Below are 19789 nucleotides of genomic sequence, written 5' to 3' on the forward strand. Positions count from 1 at the left end.
ACGTCGGGCTGCTGCGCACATCAAGTATGGCGAGGGCGCAACTAAATTGTGCACTTAGTTTTAGTTCATTTAAATGTAAAAACAGAAGGGTGTGAAATATTTTTGCCATTAAGCAGAACGTTATCATTTTGGTAGGACTACTTCAACTCTTGTTGTATGGTAGCTCATGCATACCTTCTACTTTTTAAAATGTGGACGTTAGAAATATTTCATTAGAAATTTTTACTGGAAAAACCATAAACCACATACGTGGCTGGCGTTCTCTGGGGGAGAGCACTGCTGTGGACAGTTGGAGGTTATTTAGTGTAAAACTACTGGGCACATGCGCAGTCCGGTCAGCGAGGACCCCTCCCCAGGAGCAGCCCTGTGGCAGACTTGCCAATCTAATGTTTTCTTCAGGCCAGGACTGACTTAAGAACTTGGATTTCCTGGTCTAGGTTTGTGCCTTTATGCATTTCTGAGAACCCAAGAGATTTAGAAAGGTGGACCGAATGGACTGCTCTTAGCCGCTCAGTCTGCCACAATGTGGCAGATGTTCTTCCCCACATCCATTCGCAAACTGCCTGCAGGAAGGAATTGGGACATGGAAAAGGTGTGCTTCTTACCCCTTACTTCATAACTTTTCATTTTCAGCTTACATTTTCATCATAAAATTTTATAAAAATTGAAACACTACAACAGTTACATAAAACAAAACGGGAAGTCCCCCACCTACCTCCATGCTGTTACACAGGACAGAATTTGCAAGGTCTTCTGCTAGAGCTTTCCTATGATCAGTTACTTTTTTTTTAAGGATTAGAATTTTAAAAAATTGATTGAGCTGTAATAGACATATAACTACATTAGTGTCAGGTGTACCACATATTGATTTGGTACGTGTATATATTATGAAATGATCACCACAGTAAGTCTAGTTAACAGCCGTCACCAGACATTTGTTACAAATTTGTTTTTTTTGTGATGAGAACTTTTAAGATCTATTCTCAGCAACTTTCAGATACACAATATAGTATTATTACTGTAGTTACCCTGTTGTCCATTATGTCCCCATTGCTTACGTTTTTTATAACCGGAAGTTTGTACCTTTTGACCCCCTTCACCCATTTCACCAACCCCCCCCATCCCTCACCTCTGACAACCAGTCATCTGTTCTCAGTATCGCTGAGTTTGGCTTTTTGGTCTTATTTTGTTTTTAGATTCCACATATAAGTTAGATCATATTTGTCTTTCTCTGTCTGACTTACTTCACTTAGCATAATGCCATCGAGGTCCATCCATATTGGCACAAATAACAAGATTTCATTTTTTTCTTATAGCTGGATAATAAATAATATCACTTACTTATAAAGGAGAAAATATAATTATTCATTTCATAAAACCATCAAGTCCTAAGAAACACTTCATTCCATATTACGATAAATTAGAGACATGAAACTGCTAGAAAGAAGAGTGCTATATAGAAAAAGATAGAGGGAGGAAAGAGGAGAAAAAGAAGGAAAAAGGATATGAAAGAGGGAGACAGAAGACTAGGTAGGGACGAGCTGAGCCCTGGCTGAAGGTGGGACTCCAGAAGTAAGGAAATCGGTCGTGCCAGTGCTGTTTGTGTGCTCTCTCCATCGGAACTGCCAGCTGTGGAGGAGCAACTCTTAATATTCTGACCTCGGTTTCTTCCACACTCTGCCTGAGCCATACACAGGCTTCTACAACTAGCTTTCCACCAGTTTTTGAACAACAGAACTTTTTTCCAAAAATGAAATGCAGTGGGGGTTTCACTGATTCCAGTTTGGGAAGTACTTTTGTTAAGGTGCGTGTGTGTGTGCTACTCCAGCATGGAAACCGTCGTGTTCAGGGAGGGTTGTATACATGATGGTTAAAGGGATGACTGTGTATATTTGTTAGTTAATTATTGAAACTAGTGGTCTTTATGGTCATTTTTAGTTGCCTTCCGATATTATTTATTGAATAAAACTTATGTGCAGATCTTGTACTCTCTGGCCGATATTCTGATTATGAAGTCTAATTTGCAGGATGACTATCATGGTATAATAGTTTAACACATGGGAAGTTTTAATTCCATGCTAAAATAAACAGGATTAGAATCTGAACTGGGAGACATTTTCTAAAATCTTGTCTATTATTTTCTCTTTCAGGAGAAGATGATGGTGAGTTAAAACTCTTGTCTCTGTGTGTTTGTGTTAATGATAAAATTTGATTTTTCCTCTAATTCAAAAGAGTTTGTCTTATCCCCCCCCCAGAAAATAGCAATGAATGGTGACAAAAAATGAGTATATTTAATAATATAAAGTTACCCTATGTCAAAAAAGAAAAGTATAAAGACCATTTCCCCTAAATATTTAGTATAGGAACCATGATCACATTCCAACTTCCCAATTTTCTGGTTATTATAATCTACTTAAATATGTTCTGAACAAAAAAGTTAAGATAGTTCAGCCAGATAACTTGTCTTGTGACTTAATTTTTTTACTGACTTTGAAACTTGTAACCTCAGTTATCATTATAATATTTAATCTGATGAATAATAGTAATTTATCAATAGTTGGTTACTCCAGGTTACTGAATGAATAGCTGTCATAGGTGCTTCAAAAAGGCCAAAATGATAATTTCAGATGGAGGTGTACTTATGTATGTTCAAGGGCACTGATGTACACGACAGAAAGATGTATAAACACGATGCCTTCCTTCTAGGAGCAGGAATGGTAAGCAGTATACACAGATAATGGTAAAGAAGTACTGCACATACACAGTACAGCCAGTAGGTGGTACAGCTCTTTAAAGGCAGAACAAGTCATATTTCACTGGAGTGATCTGGGGTCGCTTCCTGGAGGAGGTGGCATTTGAGATGAACTTTGAATCATGGAGCAGAGTTCAGCCAGTAGAATTGGAGAGTATGTGCTATTTGGAAGAAATACTATGGACCAAGGAGCTAAGAAAGGAAAAACCAAGCATGTTTAGGGAGACCCTGTTAGCAGAGGAGAGACTTTCTGTAGGGGTAGTTTAAAGTAGAAAGATGAGTAGAAGCTGGGTTACTGAGGACCTTGGGAGCTAGACTTCCCTGTTAGCTGTTGGGGTTTTTTGAACAAACAAGTGGGATAATGATGGATGATCCTTAGTAAAGAGGATGTTGAATGAATGAATCTGTAGGACGATGTTTGTGTTTCGCAAAGTGTGTAGACTCTCAGGAGACAAAGTAATCCCCCACCATCTAATTTATTCCCTAGACTCCTTGTTCAGCTCATCTGTGTGTTGAGTTTTCATAATAAAATAAGGATAGGTAATTTAGGAAGTGCATCAACGATTTTTATCTTTATTGACTGTCATTTTCTTTTTCAGTCAGAGCAACAGTATTTGTCTAGAAAGTTTTTTTATCATTAGTACACAGATAAGTCAGGCCTCTCCGTATCCTGGTCATTAACTTTTCTAAAGAATTATCTTGAAAATTTTAAATTACCCCTTGAAACTTAGTAGTCTTAGGTAATTGAGGAAATCTACCTAGTTTTACTGGATCAGGAAAAATGGAATAATTAATAATTTGATTCTTGTATTAATTATATAGTTCACTATTTTTCTGGAAGTTTTAAAGAATGCTATAGTAATCATCAAAAGCTAGTTTAAGAGTATTAAACTTGCCACATACTTACGAATGTTTAAGCCTTCTAGTGAATAAGATTTACGTAAGATTTTAACTGAAATGTTTTCTTAAAAATTTTACTAATCAAAATATCATAAGAACATTCTACCAATACTTAAATTATTTGGGGGTTTTATTTTCTAGAACCATATGTCTATTTTTCTACTTCACATGAAACAGTGGACATTTCTAGAGATATTCCTTAATCTGTCATAAAAATTTGTATAGACTTAATTCTAATATATAAATGACTATGTAAAATATTTTAACCCAATTCTTTGTGTGTGTGTGTGTGTATTGTTCTTTTTTTTTAAGGAGAATCATTCTACACATGGCTAGAAGGTAAACTATGTCAATGATTTAAATTTAGTGGGTTCTTATAAAAAATGTATTGATTTATTTAATATGTCTTTGTAAATTTCAGGATTCATTACCTAGACAAATAAATTTGACAGTGTTTGAAAGAAAAATAACATGTTTTAAGTTATTATATTTTCAGATGCAGTTATTGAAAGTTTTGAGGCTATTGTTCAGCCAAAACCAGCATTGGGGAAACACACACAGGGCGGATACTGTCATCAGGTTTCCATAACTGGCTCCGATTCCATTGTTTCCATTTTGTATGTGATGCCCATCCAAACCATCTTCTCGTAACCATTATGCAAACCTAGTTTTTAAAGTAGAGATGTTCTTTTTGGAAGGAAGTACTTTTTTATATATGAAATTGAGGGAAGGTAAATTTGAATTCAGAAGGTTTTAAACATGTTTACACATGTGAGTTTAGGCTAAACTTTTCTCCTTCAAGTGTAAAGCAGTATAGATACCAATGTACTAGCTGCTTTTGCATTCTTATGGTATTTTCTAGTGTTGAAAATATAAGATGTTATTTATGGAAAGTAAAACATTCTACAATTTTAACAACCAGATATATGATGCTTTTTAGAAATGTATCAAATTGCTATTAATGTATGAAACCAAAAGGTAAACTGTATTAATGAAAGATAAGAAAGTTGAATGATACAGGAAAATTGATATTTCGTAGCTATAACCTGATAGGAACTCTACATCTATAGAGTTAAACTAAGTAGTTTATTCTATTTTGTTAATCAGTCATGTTATCTTATGAACATGATTTCTCTTTGTTTTTAATGAACTGTGTACATATGTTGGCCATTATTAAGGTAAACATTGTTAATGTGCAAATACTGCTAGGAGTTGTATTGATAAATGTCCTATATGAAAGAAGATGCTTACGTTTGTTTAGTTAGCTTTATTCTAAAGATATAAATTGTGAAAAGTAATATTTAGGTGGAAAGAGGTGGTCAGACTCTAAGTATTGGTAACGGAGGAAGAGGATGACATTTCTGGGCAATGCTGGATTCTAGGGCATGCTGTGTCAACCACCCTCCTAGGGTCCGATGGATGGGAGTCCTGAGTGCTGATACGGGGTTGGAGAGCGCTCCTATTTATAAATAGGCAACTGACTCAACTTTTCTGAGATTCAGTTTCCTCATCTGGGGCGGAAGAGTGGTAGTAGCCCTCCAACTGTGAGTTAGATCATGCCTGTAAAACTTCCCTTGAAATCCACTAAGCAATGTCCGCAGGCCAGATAGCACAGTAAATCTACCCTTTTGTGAAAACGTTATATATCGGTGTCCTATGATTCAATTGCTGAAAATGAATTTGAATGAAATGAAACACATAAGGAGAGGAGGACCACTTTCGAAGTGGGATAGTTGAATTTGCTTTGCATTGTTAGGAATGAGGGTGGGGAGATTTCCTTTTGACTTAAACATGGGACTGAAGGCATCGCTTAGACCTCAGCTGTCAGAGGTAGCCCCGGGCGTGGCAGCAGCCTACAGGCAGGAGCAGATGTCCAGCAATTTCCTGCTATGTGTGTCATGTGTCTTGTTTGATACACCAGTCGGCACACTTTTATTACCATTTTGCTTGAAGTTACCTGATTTTCACGTTTATGGAAATGCATTCTACTCCTCTCACCTCACTTTTCCCCTTCCGCATCTCAGCAAGGGGCTTTGTGGACATTGCAAATTAGAATTGCCTCCTAGGTTTTCACGGTCTCATATTTAGGCCTATGAATCTTCACAAGCTTTGCTTTGACTGTTTTTCCTTCTCTAGTCTGGACATTTTACTAGATGTAAGTTCTACTCACTGAGGTAGGTGGGAAGGAAAAGAAAGAGAAAGAATTTGAAATCTGATCATTCTGCTACTTGATAACAGATTCAATCAGCAGTTTTAGGAGGGGAGACATTTGTACCTAATGGTTTTGGGTTTTTTTGTTGTTGTTTTTTTGGGGGTTTTTTTTGTACCTAATGTTTTAACAAATTTTTTCAGATAGTTTGTATCCCTTGTTACTGTAAATATTCCAAATTGGCTATATACTTTTAGGAGGAAACAACAAAATATAATGTTCACCTTTTCGTCTCCACCCATGACAATGAGAATATTCTAGCAAAAATTCTGAATTAGGGAATGAGATCTCAAAAGCATAATTTTTTCCTGTTAGGAACAGCTTTCTTCAGCGCCATCTATGTTAGAACATAAAGAGGGTAACTTGGCGATCTAAAAGATCTTAAAAAAATGCAAAGTAATCCATATACCTACTCTAACATTTTAAAGATCCCTCAGCATATAAATGAGGTTACTTCTTAGTTTCCATTATTGAAGCCCATTTTCCCATGGGGGGAGAGTGTTAAAACAAAAAACAAAAAAGTAAAAGTGACAAAAACAAAAAAATCCTGTTGGGTGGTAAAGTAGGAAAGAAGCTGATTGCTCTACGTCCAGTAGGTTCTTAAAACTCATATTTTTGTATTTTTATTTCTAAATTTTTCTATAAAAAATATTTTCTAAAAGTATTTTTTCTTTTTTATTGTGGTGAAATATACATAACATGAAATTTACCATCTTAACCATTTTTAAATTTACTATTTAGTGGCATTACGTACATTCACAATGCATATTACTCTTATAATAAGAGAAAATATTTTAAAGTGGAGGCAAGGGTAGGATAGGGTGGGAGAATTATCTTGACCTCTGTTTTGAGCACAAGGCTGTGTGACTTAAGGTTACACCAAATTTCCATCATTTTCCTGGGCTCCATCTGATACAATTCTACTCACATAGTGAACTGTTTTCCAAGTTTGGGCTCCTTACAAGTCGAGCATATGGTTAAGCAGAATTAGAGAATTCCAGGGCAGAGGATTCATAAGACACTCTAAAGAACTGCAGGAAGGAGAGAAACAATTCAATCTCTTCTTCCTCCATTACTAAGTACGTTCAAAGAAAGAACCTCTATATGGAAGGGAAAAGGAGAAAGCCATTGTCAAACCAGAGCAGTAACTTTGTAATTACATTTGCTTTACTACAAATCTGTGCTGTCGTCTTCTAGGTAACATGGGGACCTGCCAAGTGTATCCATAGTGTTTGGACGTCCAGTGGCCTAACACTTTGTTTTATTCTGCATTAAAATTACCATATTCAGTTCACTCTATTCTGAAGTCAGAATCCTATTTTCTAGTGAGAGAATCTTGATCTAATTATTTTATATTATCCCTTGATTTATTTTTAATGTCCTTGAATCTTAACTTGAAAAATAAGCTGTGTACTGAATTTTTAGTATTTCTGTTATCTAAATGGATGTGATTTCTTTTTCACTCTTTTTCTGAATAGGTTTATGTCTAGAGAAAAGAGTCTTCTATAAGCTTATATCGGGACTTCATGCTAGTATCAATTTACATCTATGCGCAAATTATCTTCTGGAAGGTAATCAGATTTTTACATAGAAATTTTACCTTCTGTTAATGTAAAAATTATTGGAGGAAATACATTTTCTGTAGAGAGAAAAAATGCTATCTATTTGAAGTATATCTTCTATTTCTCTTTCTCTTTAGAAACCTGGGGTAAGCCTAGCTGGGGACCAAATATCAAAGAATTTAAACGCCGCTTTGACCCTGTGGAAACCAAGGGAGAAGGTCCAAGAAGGCTAAAGAATCTCTACTTTTTATACTTAATTGAGCTTAGAGCTTTATCAAAGGTGGCCCCATATTTTGAGCGCTCAATTGTCGATCTGTACACTGGAAATGTAGAGGATGATGCTGACACAAAAACCCTCCTGCTGGATATCTTTCAAGATACAAAGTAAGAATCAAGTCTCCGTGCTCTGAAATTCTCTGCTCTGTTTGAGTGAGGTAGTGCTTGATATACAACAAAAACTGGCTCCAAAAAGTGAGTTAGGAAAAGGGAGAGGTCGAACTGAGAAGGAAATGGCAATAGAACAGCAGTATTTAACAATTTTTCTGAAAATCATCTATAAAGCGTCACTGCAGAGTTTCACACTTGAGACTAGCTATATTTTAAAATATAACTTTAAATTTTATGTAGTATCAAAGTGTAATGCGATTTTCATGTTCTTTCTACCTGTTTTGTATTCTTCCAGTGCTATTTAAATTCAGATGACATTGCATGTTAGCATAAAGATAGATACCTAAGGGAACATTAGCCTTACTTTCTGGAATATAACCTTTAAAAAAAAATGCTGGGTCTATAAAACTTGAGTTTAGCGGTTGTTAAAATGAGCATGGAAAAATGTTGGTTTAAGAAGTGTTTAAAGTAAGTTATGCATTAAATTTTAAAAGATGCTTTAAAATATTGAGAGAGCATTGCACACTTTTCACATAAATTGTAGTTGATTTTTTACATTATTTTTATCATATAATTTAAAACACTAAATCTCATACATTACAAAACCGTCATTATCTTGCTTTAGTCTTTTATTGAATAGTTTATATGTGAACTGTTTGCCACCTTCCTTTGTTACTAAACCTTATACATGAGTAAATCACGAATTGTAGATATTTGTAGGGATAGAAAATTCTACCAGAGCTCTAATACATAGTACTTTTTTTCGTCGGTAACTTACAGTATTGTCATTTTATCAGGTCCTTTCCCATGCATTTTGATGAGAAATCCATGTTCGCAGGTGACAAAAAAGGGGCGAAATCATTAAAGGTAAAGTTCTTGAGTGGAGATAAAGTTCTTGGGTGGGGAACAGTTTACTGGTTGTGTCTTTATCCTGTGCATCTGAACTGAAACCTCTTTCCCAATCGTCCATCTTGTTGAAGTTGGTCCGATTGCATTTTACAATAAATGATACACACAGCCCCTTCTCCACATTTCTCAGTTCCTTTCTCTTTTGACCAACTGCTTAGTGTGTCCTCAGTCATTTCTATGACCAGTGAGTATGGCTCTTTTGTAAATGAATGACTTTTTAAAGGGCGTTAGTCTGAGAGAGAGTTTTCTTACGTTAAAGTCACAGTGTATATTGTTTTGATGTGTCTTTCAAAAGATCATTAGCTGTTAACCACTTTGAAGACAATAAATAGTATTTTTAAAGTGTATTTTATGCAGTGTTACAATTTATGAAACTATTGTTTTTGTCCTGATGGACTAACGTTAAAAGGCAAAAATTACCTGTTAACTTGTGATATCAAAAGGAAGATATATTTTAGGAACATCATGAAACTTCATGTTAGGAGGTCTTTATTTTAATTCACTTATATTAAGTACATTAAGGAATACATTGTACACTTAAAATGTTATAAGAGGATTTGAAATTGGCTGGCAAGTTGTCTTCTAGTACAACTCTGCCATCATTTATATGCAATTCCCAAATCCCGAAAGCTCCAAAAACGGAAACTTTTTCTTACGTTCGGTGCAAATTAATTTGTTAGCAAAACCTGACCTGATGTAAGAATATTTATAGTGTGTTTTTAAAAAATTCTACTTTGTGTTACTATTTTTACATGTTGCTGCAAAAAACATTAATATATTTGGTTACAGGGTGTCGCTACACGCCCTGGTGGGGTGTTTCATAGTAAATAGTGTATGTATGGTGTTTCTAAAATCTGAAAAGTTCTGAGACACATTTGGCCCTGTGATATTTTAGATGGAGGTATACTACAAGAACTAATAAATTAGCTCTGAGTGATTCTCCATTGTAAGAGTTTCTTGATGTTTCTGAAATGAAGTAAATAATTTACCCACAACTATAGTTTTGGAAGGTTGTTTTATGGTTGTTTTTAGAGGCATATTGCTATTACTGTATTTAATATCATGTTAATTCACTTCTGTAATGCTTTCTATTTTCTAAGTGTTTATACAAAGACGCTTTTGATCGTCCCAGAGCTCTTGTGGAATAGATAGGACAACTATATCATCATCTTTCCATAGATGAGGAAGGTGAGGCTGAGAAAGAGCTGAGTTTTAATAACTAGCTTTCAGTGACAAAATGCAGGACATTTTGTTTGCTATTTGTCAAAAGTGTGTAAAGGAGAACGAACCTAAGTCCATTTTTCCATCTGCTCCAAAGAACACGAATTACACGAGAGCCAAGGAGTTTCATGTTCTATTTTATTGCCTGCCCTTTGGCCAAGGTGCCAGTTCCTCAGAACCCTGGACAGGGCTCGGGGTGACCAGAGTGTTCAGGCTGCTTGCCTCTAGCTTCATGCAATAAACGGTTCACCTCAGTACAATACAATGATTTTCCTAGTTTGCCATGTGTAAAAGATCAGGAAACTTTCTCTTAACTAGTGTCATCCTCAGGTAAGGTGAGGTGACCTTAGTCATAGAAACATGTGCGGATGCTCACAGGCAGGAGTCTCCCTGGGCGGGAAGTCATGAGAGCAAAATACAAGGGTCCAGGAAGCAGCGCCCCTGGCAAGCTGCCCTGGCAAATGCGGGGCTGGGACAGCGCCCCTGGCACCGCCCTTTAGCCATCAACGCTGGTGCAGCCCCCGTGCCAACACCATATGGCTCTAAGAGAGGAAGGGATGACCTTCATGCTAGGACAAGCTGTGGCTTAGACTCACACAAAGCAGTGCCTCAACCCGAGGTATATTATATTCTGTTTGAAATAGAATATAGCTGTAATCACCACTGGTTGTGTGCAGGTATCAAGTGGAAGCAGCTGGTAAGTTCCTTGAAAGTAAAAACCATGTATTATTTACTTTTGTGTCCCTCAAAGTGCATATGTTGGTGCTTTGTTGAATTCATATGTGGAATGAATTTTATAAATTTCCATTAATGTAAGTTGTGTTATGTGCCATGTTATGCCATACAAATTCAAATAATTTTCTTCTTCACTGTTGAAAAACACAATTCAGTCATTAATAAACTCAGCATTTTTATTTCTTATAATTCAGACGAATACAGTTTCATTTTAAACATCTAATTAGAATGCAAATATTTTGTGCGTGGCAGGAGGAATTCCGGTTACATTTCAAGAACATTTCCCGTATAATGGACTGTGTTGGATGTGACAAATGCAGATTGTGGGGGAAATTACAGGTTCGTGTGTTGACTTCTGCTTTGAAACGATTACTAATCTTAGATTTTCCCACTGAGGAGTTGAAAGCTTTATTAAAATGTCCTCATTGTTCGTTGAATTAGAAATCTTAAGTGTGGTTTTTCTGTATTATTGATGAAAAAATTAATATTAAATTCTGTGTTATGTGTGCATGTGAAGGAGGTTTGTTCTGTTATTCTATGTTAATGATTGGGTTTTATTGTATCTGTTTCTATTGATACAATCTCAGGTTTATTTCTGAAGTTGGTGGTTATAAATAGAGTATATTAATATATACCTATATGCAAGATAAAGTAGAATTATATAAAAAGTCTTAATTATGACATTGTGGTCAATGAATTTGTTTCAGTGATCAAAAGAAGGTCACCTAGGAACCAAATATTAAAGTTCTGCCAACCAGGCCCGTTTCCCTATGTATTTAGTGTAAAAGGATTGATATTTTATCTCTTATTGTATTTTACAAAGATGGTAAGTCATAGAAAATCAAGAGATAGCATTACTATTTTTTTTTTTAAAGATTTTATTGGGGAAAGGGAACAGGACTTTATTGGTGAACAGTGTGTTCTTCCAGGCCTTTTTTCCAAGTCAAGTTGTTGTCCTTTCAGTCTTAGTTGTGGAGGGCACAGCTCAGCTCCAGGTCCAGTTGCTGTTGCTAGTTGCAGGGGGCACTGCCCACCATCCCTTGCGGGAGTCGAGGAATTGAACCGGCAACCTTGTGGTTGAGAGGATGCACTCCAACCACCTGAGCCAGCCGGGAGCTCAGTGGCAGCTCAGCTCAAGGTGCTGTGTTCAATCTTAGTTGCAGGGGGCAGAGCCCACCATCCCTTGCAGGATTCAAGGAATTGAACCGGCAACCTTGTGGTTGAGAGCCCACTGGCCCATGTGGGAATCGAACGGGCAGCCTTTGGAGTCAGGAGCATGGAGCTCTAACCGCCTGAGCCACCGGGCCGGCCCAAGAGAATTATTTTAACAGAAGCTACACTGAAATCAGATTTTTCTTTTTCTCTAGTGCTAATAATTGAGAAATTATTAAGTGAGGTATCACTAATAATTTCTGAGTTGCTAAAGAATGCTGTACAGGTTCAAGGTTACATATTGAGCATTGTAATCCGAATGTGACCAACAAGTGTTAAACTAGTCAGGTTTCCTTAACAGCTTAGGTAAGTTTACCACATGCATAAATCCATGAGGAAGTAGAAACTGGATTTTGCATAGTGTAACATTTCGGTGAAGGTCAGTTCCTATGCATTCCCGACTCATCACAGTGACTGTTCCTTTAAGCCTTTAAGGTAGTTATGCTATGAATTTAATTGTAAGTTTATCACTATTTTTTTTAGACTCAGGGCTTAGGAACTGCCCTGAAGATACTATTCTCTGAAAAAGAAATCCAAAAGCTTCCAGAAAACAGCCCGTCGAAAGGTTTCCAACTCACTCGACAAGAAATAGTTGCTCTTTTAAATGCTTTTGGAAGGTAAGGATTGATTCTCCTGCGGGTTTCAGCCAGCCAGCTGCAAAGGTCATCTCTGCCGAAGTAGTTTGTTTCGCTTTGTTTTGTAGATAAAGAAAATTGTGATCATATGTTAACACACCTGTACTCATAAGCTAACTTCTCTACAGCTCACAGCATTTGTGTTTGCCAGTATTTCTCAGGCTGCCTTCCCATTTGTATGGGGAAAACTATTCTCACTATACTATTATCCTCTTTAGCTGCTGTCACTTGTTCAAGAACAATAGCAGGGGTAAGGAGAGCTTGGCTGAGAAGGTGATGAAAGAGAGAGGTGAAACCTTTCAACTCTCTTATTTCTTAAACCCAGGAGGCATTTTTCTTTCACGCACTCTTACTCCATTTTTTTTCTGCATACAGATATATAGTATATATAGTTTGCTATTTGTTTATAGCACAGATGGTTTCAAAAATAAGTTAAATTTGCCTGTAGAGATACATGCAATACCAACCAACCAAGGAATACAGAAGGAACAGAATCATAGAAAATAATACTATACTCTGGGGGGCGGGGAAAGGCAAAAAAGTCAAGTTAAGGAAGCATTTTTTTTAAATAAGGAACTAAGTGATACAGAGATTATTTGTTATGTTTTCTTACATTACATTTTTAAGTTAAAAAGAGGCAGCTAAAATAAAAATCAGTGAATTTCCCCTTCCCTATCTTAATAGCAGAGATGTCACCTGTTGCTCCCCTGTAAAGATGACCATGTAGGTTAAGGTTTCAAACAACGTAGACATAGATTGTCCATCGGTAATGGGTGTTTCATGCAAAATTCAGTCCACCCACTTATGAAGCCTATAGTAAGATAAAAGAGGAGAAACAATTTAAATGATTTAAAATGAAATTTAAGTCCTAACTGCCACCTTCCCGCCTTAGTTCTGTGTGGAGCCTGGTGTCGCCCTTACTGCTCTCTGGAGCCTGCCTGACTCAGTGGGGCCTCCCAGAGTCTGAGCCTGGCCCCTCCACTTCCTCGGGTGTGAGCTCAGGCCCATCACTTCCCTCTTCCAGCTGTTTCTTTGCTCTGTGAAATGGAGCAGGTCCAAACCTTTCTCACAGAGTTAACGTGAAGATACAGTGCAGTTATACGTGACAGCACTTCTTAAACCACAGCACGCGGCCTGGGCCGCCATGCAGTGGGGTGGTGATGAGGGGGATTCACAAGCACCTTTGGGTGTTCAGTGCTCTTATTTTCCAGTACTTAAAAAATTGTCCTTTTATTTTTTTTTTCCTGACTAAACTAGATGTGAGAAACCTTTGTTTTCTTAAGGGTAATGACACTCAGGATGGGATGGTGACACAAATAAGGTACAGCCTAATCTCCCTTTTTCCTCCCCAGGGAAACACAAGTCGCAGTTTATCCATCTGCTTTTTAAAATAGTCATCCCTCCCCCTCCCCAATTATAAAAGTAACTCATGGTCATTTTAGAAAACTTGGAAAAACATATGAAAGTATAATTTAAAAACTAAATTTAAAAATCCCTCATATCCCTACCACCCAGGACTCTTTCAACATTTGATGTGTTTTTGATGTGCATTTTCCCATTACTAATAAATAAAAACAGTAACATATGTGTATTGTATGTATATGTGTGTATGTGTGTGTGTATGTGTGTGTGTATGTATTTACAGAGTTGAAAGCATACTTGTATAGTTTCTTCTGGTTTACTTGGAATTATATTGTAACCATTTTCCAATGTTACAGTTTTTTCATAGACAGTATTTGTGATATATACCAATATTCTGTTACATGGATATATCACAATTTACTTAGCCATTCTCCTTTTTTATTCAGTAGAGTTTTATTGTTTCCTTCATATAGATTCTATATGCTTATTCTTTCTTAAAGAATGTTACAGTTTTTCTTAATAATTAATGGGATCTGTTAACTTCATTATATGTTCCACCTGATTATCAGACCATTTAAAGAGTAAATGATTTTGGGGGCACTAACCCACAAAATTCCTGTTACGCTTTGAGGAGTTTCTTGTGCATTAGTCTTTCTTTAATGAACTGGTAGTTTTCTGGCTGACGACCTATTTAATACAGCCTTCCCTCGGTCAGGGCACCCAGTGCGGCATTTCTCCATCACGTGATGCTAGTGGATATTGTCTTTGCTTGTGGCCACTGAACCCTGGAAAATGTCTTTATCTTGAATACTCTGCAGTATCTTTCCTACACTAACCGCCATGTTTTGATAGTTTCAACACTTCCATCAAACGGTTTATTTTCCAGGGAACAAAGCTAGGACATCACTGTATCTGCTGCATGTTACAGTACAGCTTAGCGCCCCTCCAAAAGGGTAAAGCAGTTGACAGATACAGGCCTGCTGTGTGCCTTCCAGTGTCAGTCTTACAATAACAAATATCTCTTGGGGGATAAATTGTGAGGTCTGGACTGCATCTCCACAGAGACTGTACTGTGACGGTCCATACACTGCTGGGCAGTTTTTGTTCCCGGGAAAAGGGACTCCCCTGCAGTTAATTTGTCCCATAACCTTGGAGCCCTCTGACCCTCTCTTTTTGTGTCTAAGTCAGACGTGGAGCGTGATTTTTCATTCTCAGCATATTTATAAGCTCTTTTCTTTAATTAGTTAGGCCTTGGTCCTTTTACTGCATCTTCATATATATTTTGATAGGTTTTGGATTTTTTTCAGCATCTGGTTTGAGATACCGTGTATGATTTTACACATTTATTTTGTTTAGAATCATCATGTTTTTTTCCTAATAATTAAAAACTTTTAAACCTTTAATATTCTGAGGATTAGAGTAAGAATTCATTTTCCATTAATCCTACAAATTGTCAGAGTATGAAGAAAATGGTTTTGAGACCATAGAGAGCATAGGTATTTTGAGTGGCCATACGGTCTTGGGATTTGATGAATGTACCAACTAGCTGGGTGCCCCTGGGAAAATTACTCGATCTATTTGAGCCTCATTATTCCTAAAATGCAAAATCAGGGTTAAGTTTATCTACCTTGTAGAATTTTTTTTTTTTTTTTTTTTTACAATTAATGAGTTAATGTGTGCGAACATTGCCTGGCACATCCTAAATTCTCAGTAGAAGTGATCCTTTGTTAAGTACTTAGCATAAAGAAAATAGCTGAATACTGCATATTACATTATACTAAGTTATAGAAAGAAAACATTCAATTTTTACATTCAAAATTCATTCCCGCTTGAATTTTACAAAAGGGTAATTGAGCTTGTAGAATTATTTTGTGATTCCCATTGCAGAGTTTTACTGCGGGATGTGGCCCATAAGCATTTTCATTCATTCATTCATTATTCATTGAACACCAGGAGCATTGATGGGCATAGGACACAAGGATTCGGCAGCAGACAAAAAATTGAGTTTTGCCCTTAAAGATTGTGGAGCTAATGGTATAAAACAAATTCATGTGTTTGGGGAGCAACAAGAAAGGAGTGGACACTTGGAGAGGAACATATAAAATGGATTTATAGACTAAATGTAAATGTTTTGAGGTTCTTTATTGTAATGAATTATTCATATCACTGTTCCCATCATTAATGTAAAATTCATTGATAAGCAACTGGCTTCCTTTGCCCCTTCTAAACCAAGACTAAAGAACCATAGCTATGTGTTTTATTAATCTTTAGTACATAATTACAGCATACTTATTTAAAAATGGAAGCTTCAGTAGTCAGTGTTGTACATTTTGGATTTTGCTTTCATATTATAACCCGTACAACATCAATTGTTTGAAATATGTATACATCATATTAGCTGTACTAATATGCTTTTTTTCTCCTACAGGCTTTCCACAAGTATAAGAGAATTACAGAATTTTAAAGTCTTATTACAACACAGTAGGTAATAAAGGCTTTTATATGTCTAATTAGAGACATAAAGTGACTGTGTGAAGACTTTTGCTCTTGGACATTCAACAAAAGGAGGCTAATCTTCAACGATTTTGAGAATTCTGAACTCTTAAAGAGAAAATTCAATTGTTCACTTGAATATTTATGATTCTTAATAGACTGTCAATTAGAGGTATTTATAAATGAAGTATATACTTTTAAAACATGTAAGTTATACTAATTCTGTGTTTAATTTCATGTTTTCATCTGTTAAATATTCTGCTATTGTTTAGAATTGCTTTTGTTCTTATTCTGTTATACTTTATTTCAAACTTAAATGACAATGTCTCCATCCTGATAACACTGGTAACAGCCTGTTATGGAAACGGAGAGCTAGGGAACAAATGTTGTTTAGGGCTGTATCAGTGATAACAGTTTATCAGTGATTTTGAAAGGTGGGCTTCACCTTGCCTAGCGCTGTGTCACCTTCTAGAATGTGGAAGTATCAGCACCATGAAAGCCCTTTCAGTGTATAGTTCTAGAGGTGACTTAAGAATCCCAAGGACTTTAACTTCAATTTCATTGGTTAGTTTTAGTTAAATTTGTAGTTGCTGCTGTTGTGTTGTTTTGGTCTGAAGGACCTGTGTTGGTCAAGGTGAATAAGGACTGTCCCCTATGCCACCAGCCAGATTTCCTGTGTGTAGTGGGCTGGCTCAGGAGGACTCTTAGAACCTAGAAATCAGTTTCTTTTAAGGTTGCGTTTCTCTGTTCCTACTTAAATTTTAGAAATTTTCATTTAGTCCAAAAAAACATAAACATAAATATTTAAGTTTCCATCTTGGTAAAATTTGAATGGGATTTTGTGGGTTTATAATGACAATTTAAAACATTATATGCACAGAATTTAGTATTTTAAATTAAAATAAGCATTTTTAAATATTTTATTTTAGAATACAATCTATGCAATCTTCTCAATCCCATTTGCTTTCATAGGATATTTTAACAGGTAGATTAGTTCAAGCCTCTTTTAAGCTTCCCCTCTCTCCACCTTTTCATTTTAGTTCACTGTATATAAATGTAACTTGTACCAACAGATGGCTCATTTAGTCCTAAACAGTCATTTTCTAAACCTGGGATTTAAGCATCCTTAGTAGTTAAAATATTGATTCTTTAAAAAGGTGTTAGTAGACATACCGTGGTTAGTTTGGAAGGTTGCATCTGAGTGGAAGTAACGTTTTTCCTTAGACTCTTCAGTCTTTTATTAAATAAATAAGTGCTCTTAAACCCGTTTCTTCACTTGCCAAAGCCTGAAATGTGTTCATTGATGACTTAGTGATGTATTTTAATTGTATTTAGTTGGCTCACCCATCTTTTAAATGTAGTCACCATAGGAGGCAAGGTCTCACTAGTTAATTATTTCTTATCCTATTTCTAACCTTTGTAGATCCGGGCTTTTGTTGTTGTTGGTGGTGGTGGTGGCTTTTGTTGAGTCGAATAAAACAGCCTGAGTTGATTGGCGCTTCCTCCACTTTTTCTTTTCATTTTTAGAGATGAAATATTGTATGGTGGGGGAGGGGACCTTAAGGTAAACTTGTCTAAAAAGTGAATTAAGTAATCTTGCTGGTAAATTAATAAGAATTATTCTTAGTGTTCAGAGTTTAAGAAAATGTGAGTTTTGCACTTGTCTATTTTTACCTTAAGTTTAAAAATCTTTTTGGTAGGGTTACTTCAGTGTTCCATTAAAGATAAAGGCTATTATTTAAACTGTTGTTTACTGGAGAAAACCCTTGGCTATTTCCATTTGCTTTTTTTCTTTACTGTGATTTGTTTGAAGCTTAGGAAAAAGTGTGTTAGAGTGCTAGGAAATTAAAGGGTCTAATTAGGATTAGAAGTTCTTTTCACAGTTTTAACGAATTTTTTTCACTACCAAGAAAATAAACAAATGAAGTATTCTTAAGCTGAAATTTATTTAACTTTATTTTACGATAAATTAGATTGTGGCGGGCAGCCTACATTTTTGTGTATTTCTTAAATGATTGTAAGCTGTAGGAATCTTTGTTTTGTGAGCCCGGTGATGTTTTATGGTCCTTGTAATATAAGCTGTTTTTTCAATTCACATAGTTTTTGTTGTGAAGTGATACTAAAGTACTGGTCGCTTTGTGAAAATGCTTGGCTGGTGATACCTCTTGGCATTTTGTCTTTATTTCATCATCTAATTTAAAAATCCAGCACTTGATAATCCAGCACTGACAGAAATGATTGTACCAGCTGATGAAGTAATGAAAATAGAGAACAGGAAAATATCCCTTCCTTCAATGGCAAGAATTTGTTTTGTTTTGTTTTGTTTTTCCTTAAGTGGCATCTGTGTAAGTTAGAAAGATCATATATTAAAGTTGGTAAAATTTGAATGTTTCTCCTGTGTTGATTCTTAGATTATGAGGAGGACGATTAGACAGAATAATAATAGTTTTCAGTTTTGAAATTTGATGTCAAATATTTTGATGTTTTAACATTGTGAATTACTTAATACTGGTAATCTGTGTGTGTATATATGAAACACTGCGCCACATTTTCCGGCTTTCCCTAGGTGCCACTGTATCTAAGAAAGGACAGCATTGCCTTCTCCTGGGAACTTGAGAACAGGTCACAGTAAACGACTCTGCAGTTTGCAAATTGAAGTACCTGCAGAAACCATAGCTATTCACCAAACTACACAGACTGGGTGCATGGCATCATGGAAATTGTTTGATAAAACAATAGAAACACAACTTTGTGTGTACTCTGTTTTAGCAATATCTACAGGTACACCTTGGCTTTAGAACGAATTGCAAATCATGTGCTGTTGTACCCACCATGTAGTAAAAAATGTGAATTAAAGTAAATGCTCCCACCATCTTTTTTTCTTGTTTTTTTTTCCCCCTTTCTAAATATTTCCTTTTTTGAGAGGAGGATTTGATTATAATTTGTGGAGAAGGGAGAGTGGTCTGAGGTTGTTCCTTCCTATCGTCCTAACAGCAAGCAGTGGCCGCGACTGCCTCACGGCAGCACAGCAGGTGGGCAATCACTGGTTTTGTCCATTAGAAAACAGAGTAAGAGGTTGAGTCACTTGTCCATAGTCACACACATTCTAGGCTGTGGGACTCGAATGTGAAACCAGAAAGTCTGACTCCAGGGCGTCCTTCCAGAATATGCTGTCTGTGACTTCCTAAGTTGGCCGTTCCACTAAAAATTGGGGACTTTCAGCACCTTTTAATTTGTACTGAGTCACAAGGCTTTTTAAATATACTTATTTTATTTAACTTTTTGAACAGGTAATACATTCACGTAGTTCAAAAACCAGAAAGTATAAAAGCTGTACAATGGAATGTCTTTTTTCTGTCCTTGGCCCAACATCCCCCATGCACACCCTCCCCCAGCCCCACCACAAATAACT

General features: G+C 36.3%; 1 protein-coding gene across 2 annotated transcripts in view; it reads left to right on the forward strand.

The window, feature by feature from the left end:
- Positions 1-18764, forward strand: part of ERO1B (endoplasmic reticulum oxidoreductase 1 beta) — a 49950-nt gene extending 31186 nt beyond the window's left edge. Inside the window, exons 9-16 of one of the 2 annotated variants that reach the window (XM_081039142.1) lie at positions 2151-2162; positions 3965-3991; positions 7340-7432; positions 7561-7807; positions 8608-8677; positions 10928-11014; positions 12371-12504; positions 16313-18764. In XM_081039142.1, the coding sequence (XP_080895268.1) occupies positions 2151-2162; positions 3965-3991; positions 7340-7432; positions 7561-7807; positions 8608-8677; positions 10928-11014; positions 12371-12504; positions 16313-16373 (731 nt within the window). In that variant the 3' untranslated portion in view covers positions 16374-18764. The remainder of the gene's footprint in view (positions 1-2150; positions 2163-3964; positions 3992-7339; positions 7433-7560; positions 7808-8607; positions 8678-10927; positions 11015-12370; positions 12505-16312) is intronic. The other variant, XR_013992658.1, reaches the window with a different exon arrangement.
- The last annotated feature ends 1025 nt before the right edge of the window (positions 18765-19789 follow it).

This window comes from Rhinolophus hipposideros (genome assembly GCF_964194185.1).
Source record: "Rhinolophus hipposideros genome assembly, chromosome: 26".
NCBI lineage: Eukaryota > Metazoa > Chordata > Mammalia > Chiroptera > Rhinolophidae > Rhinolophus > Rhinolophus hipposideros.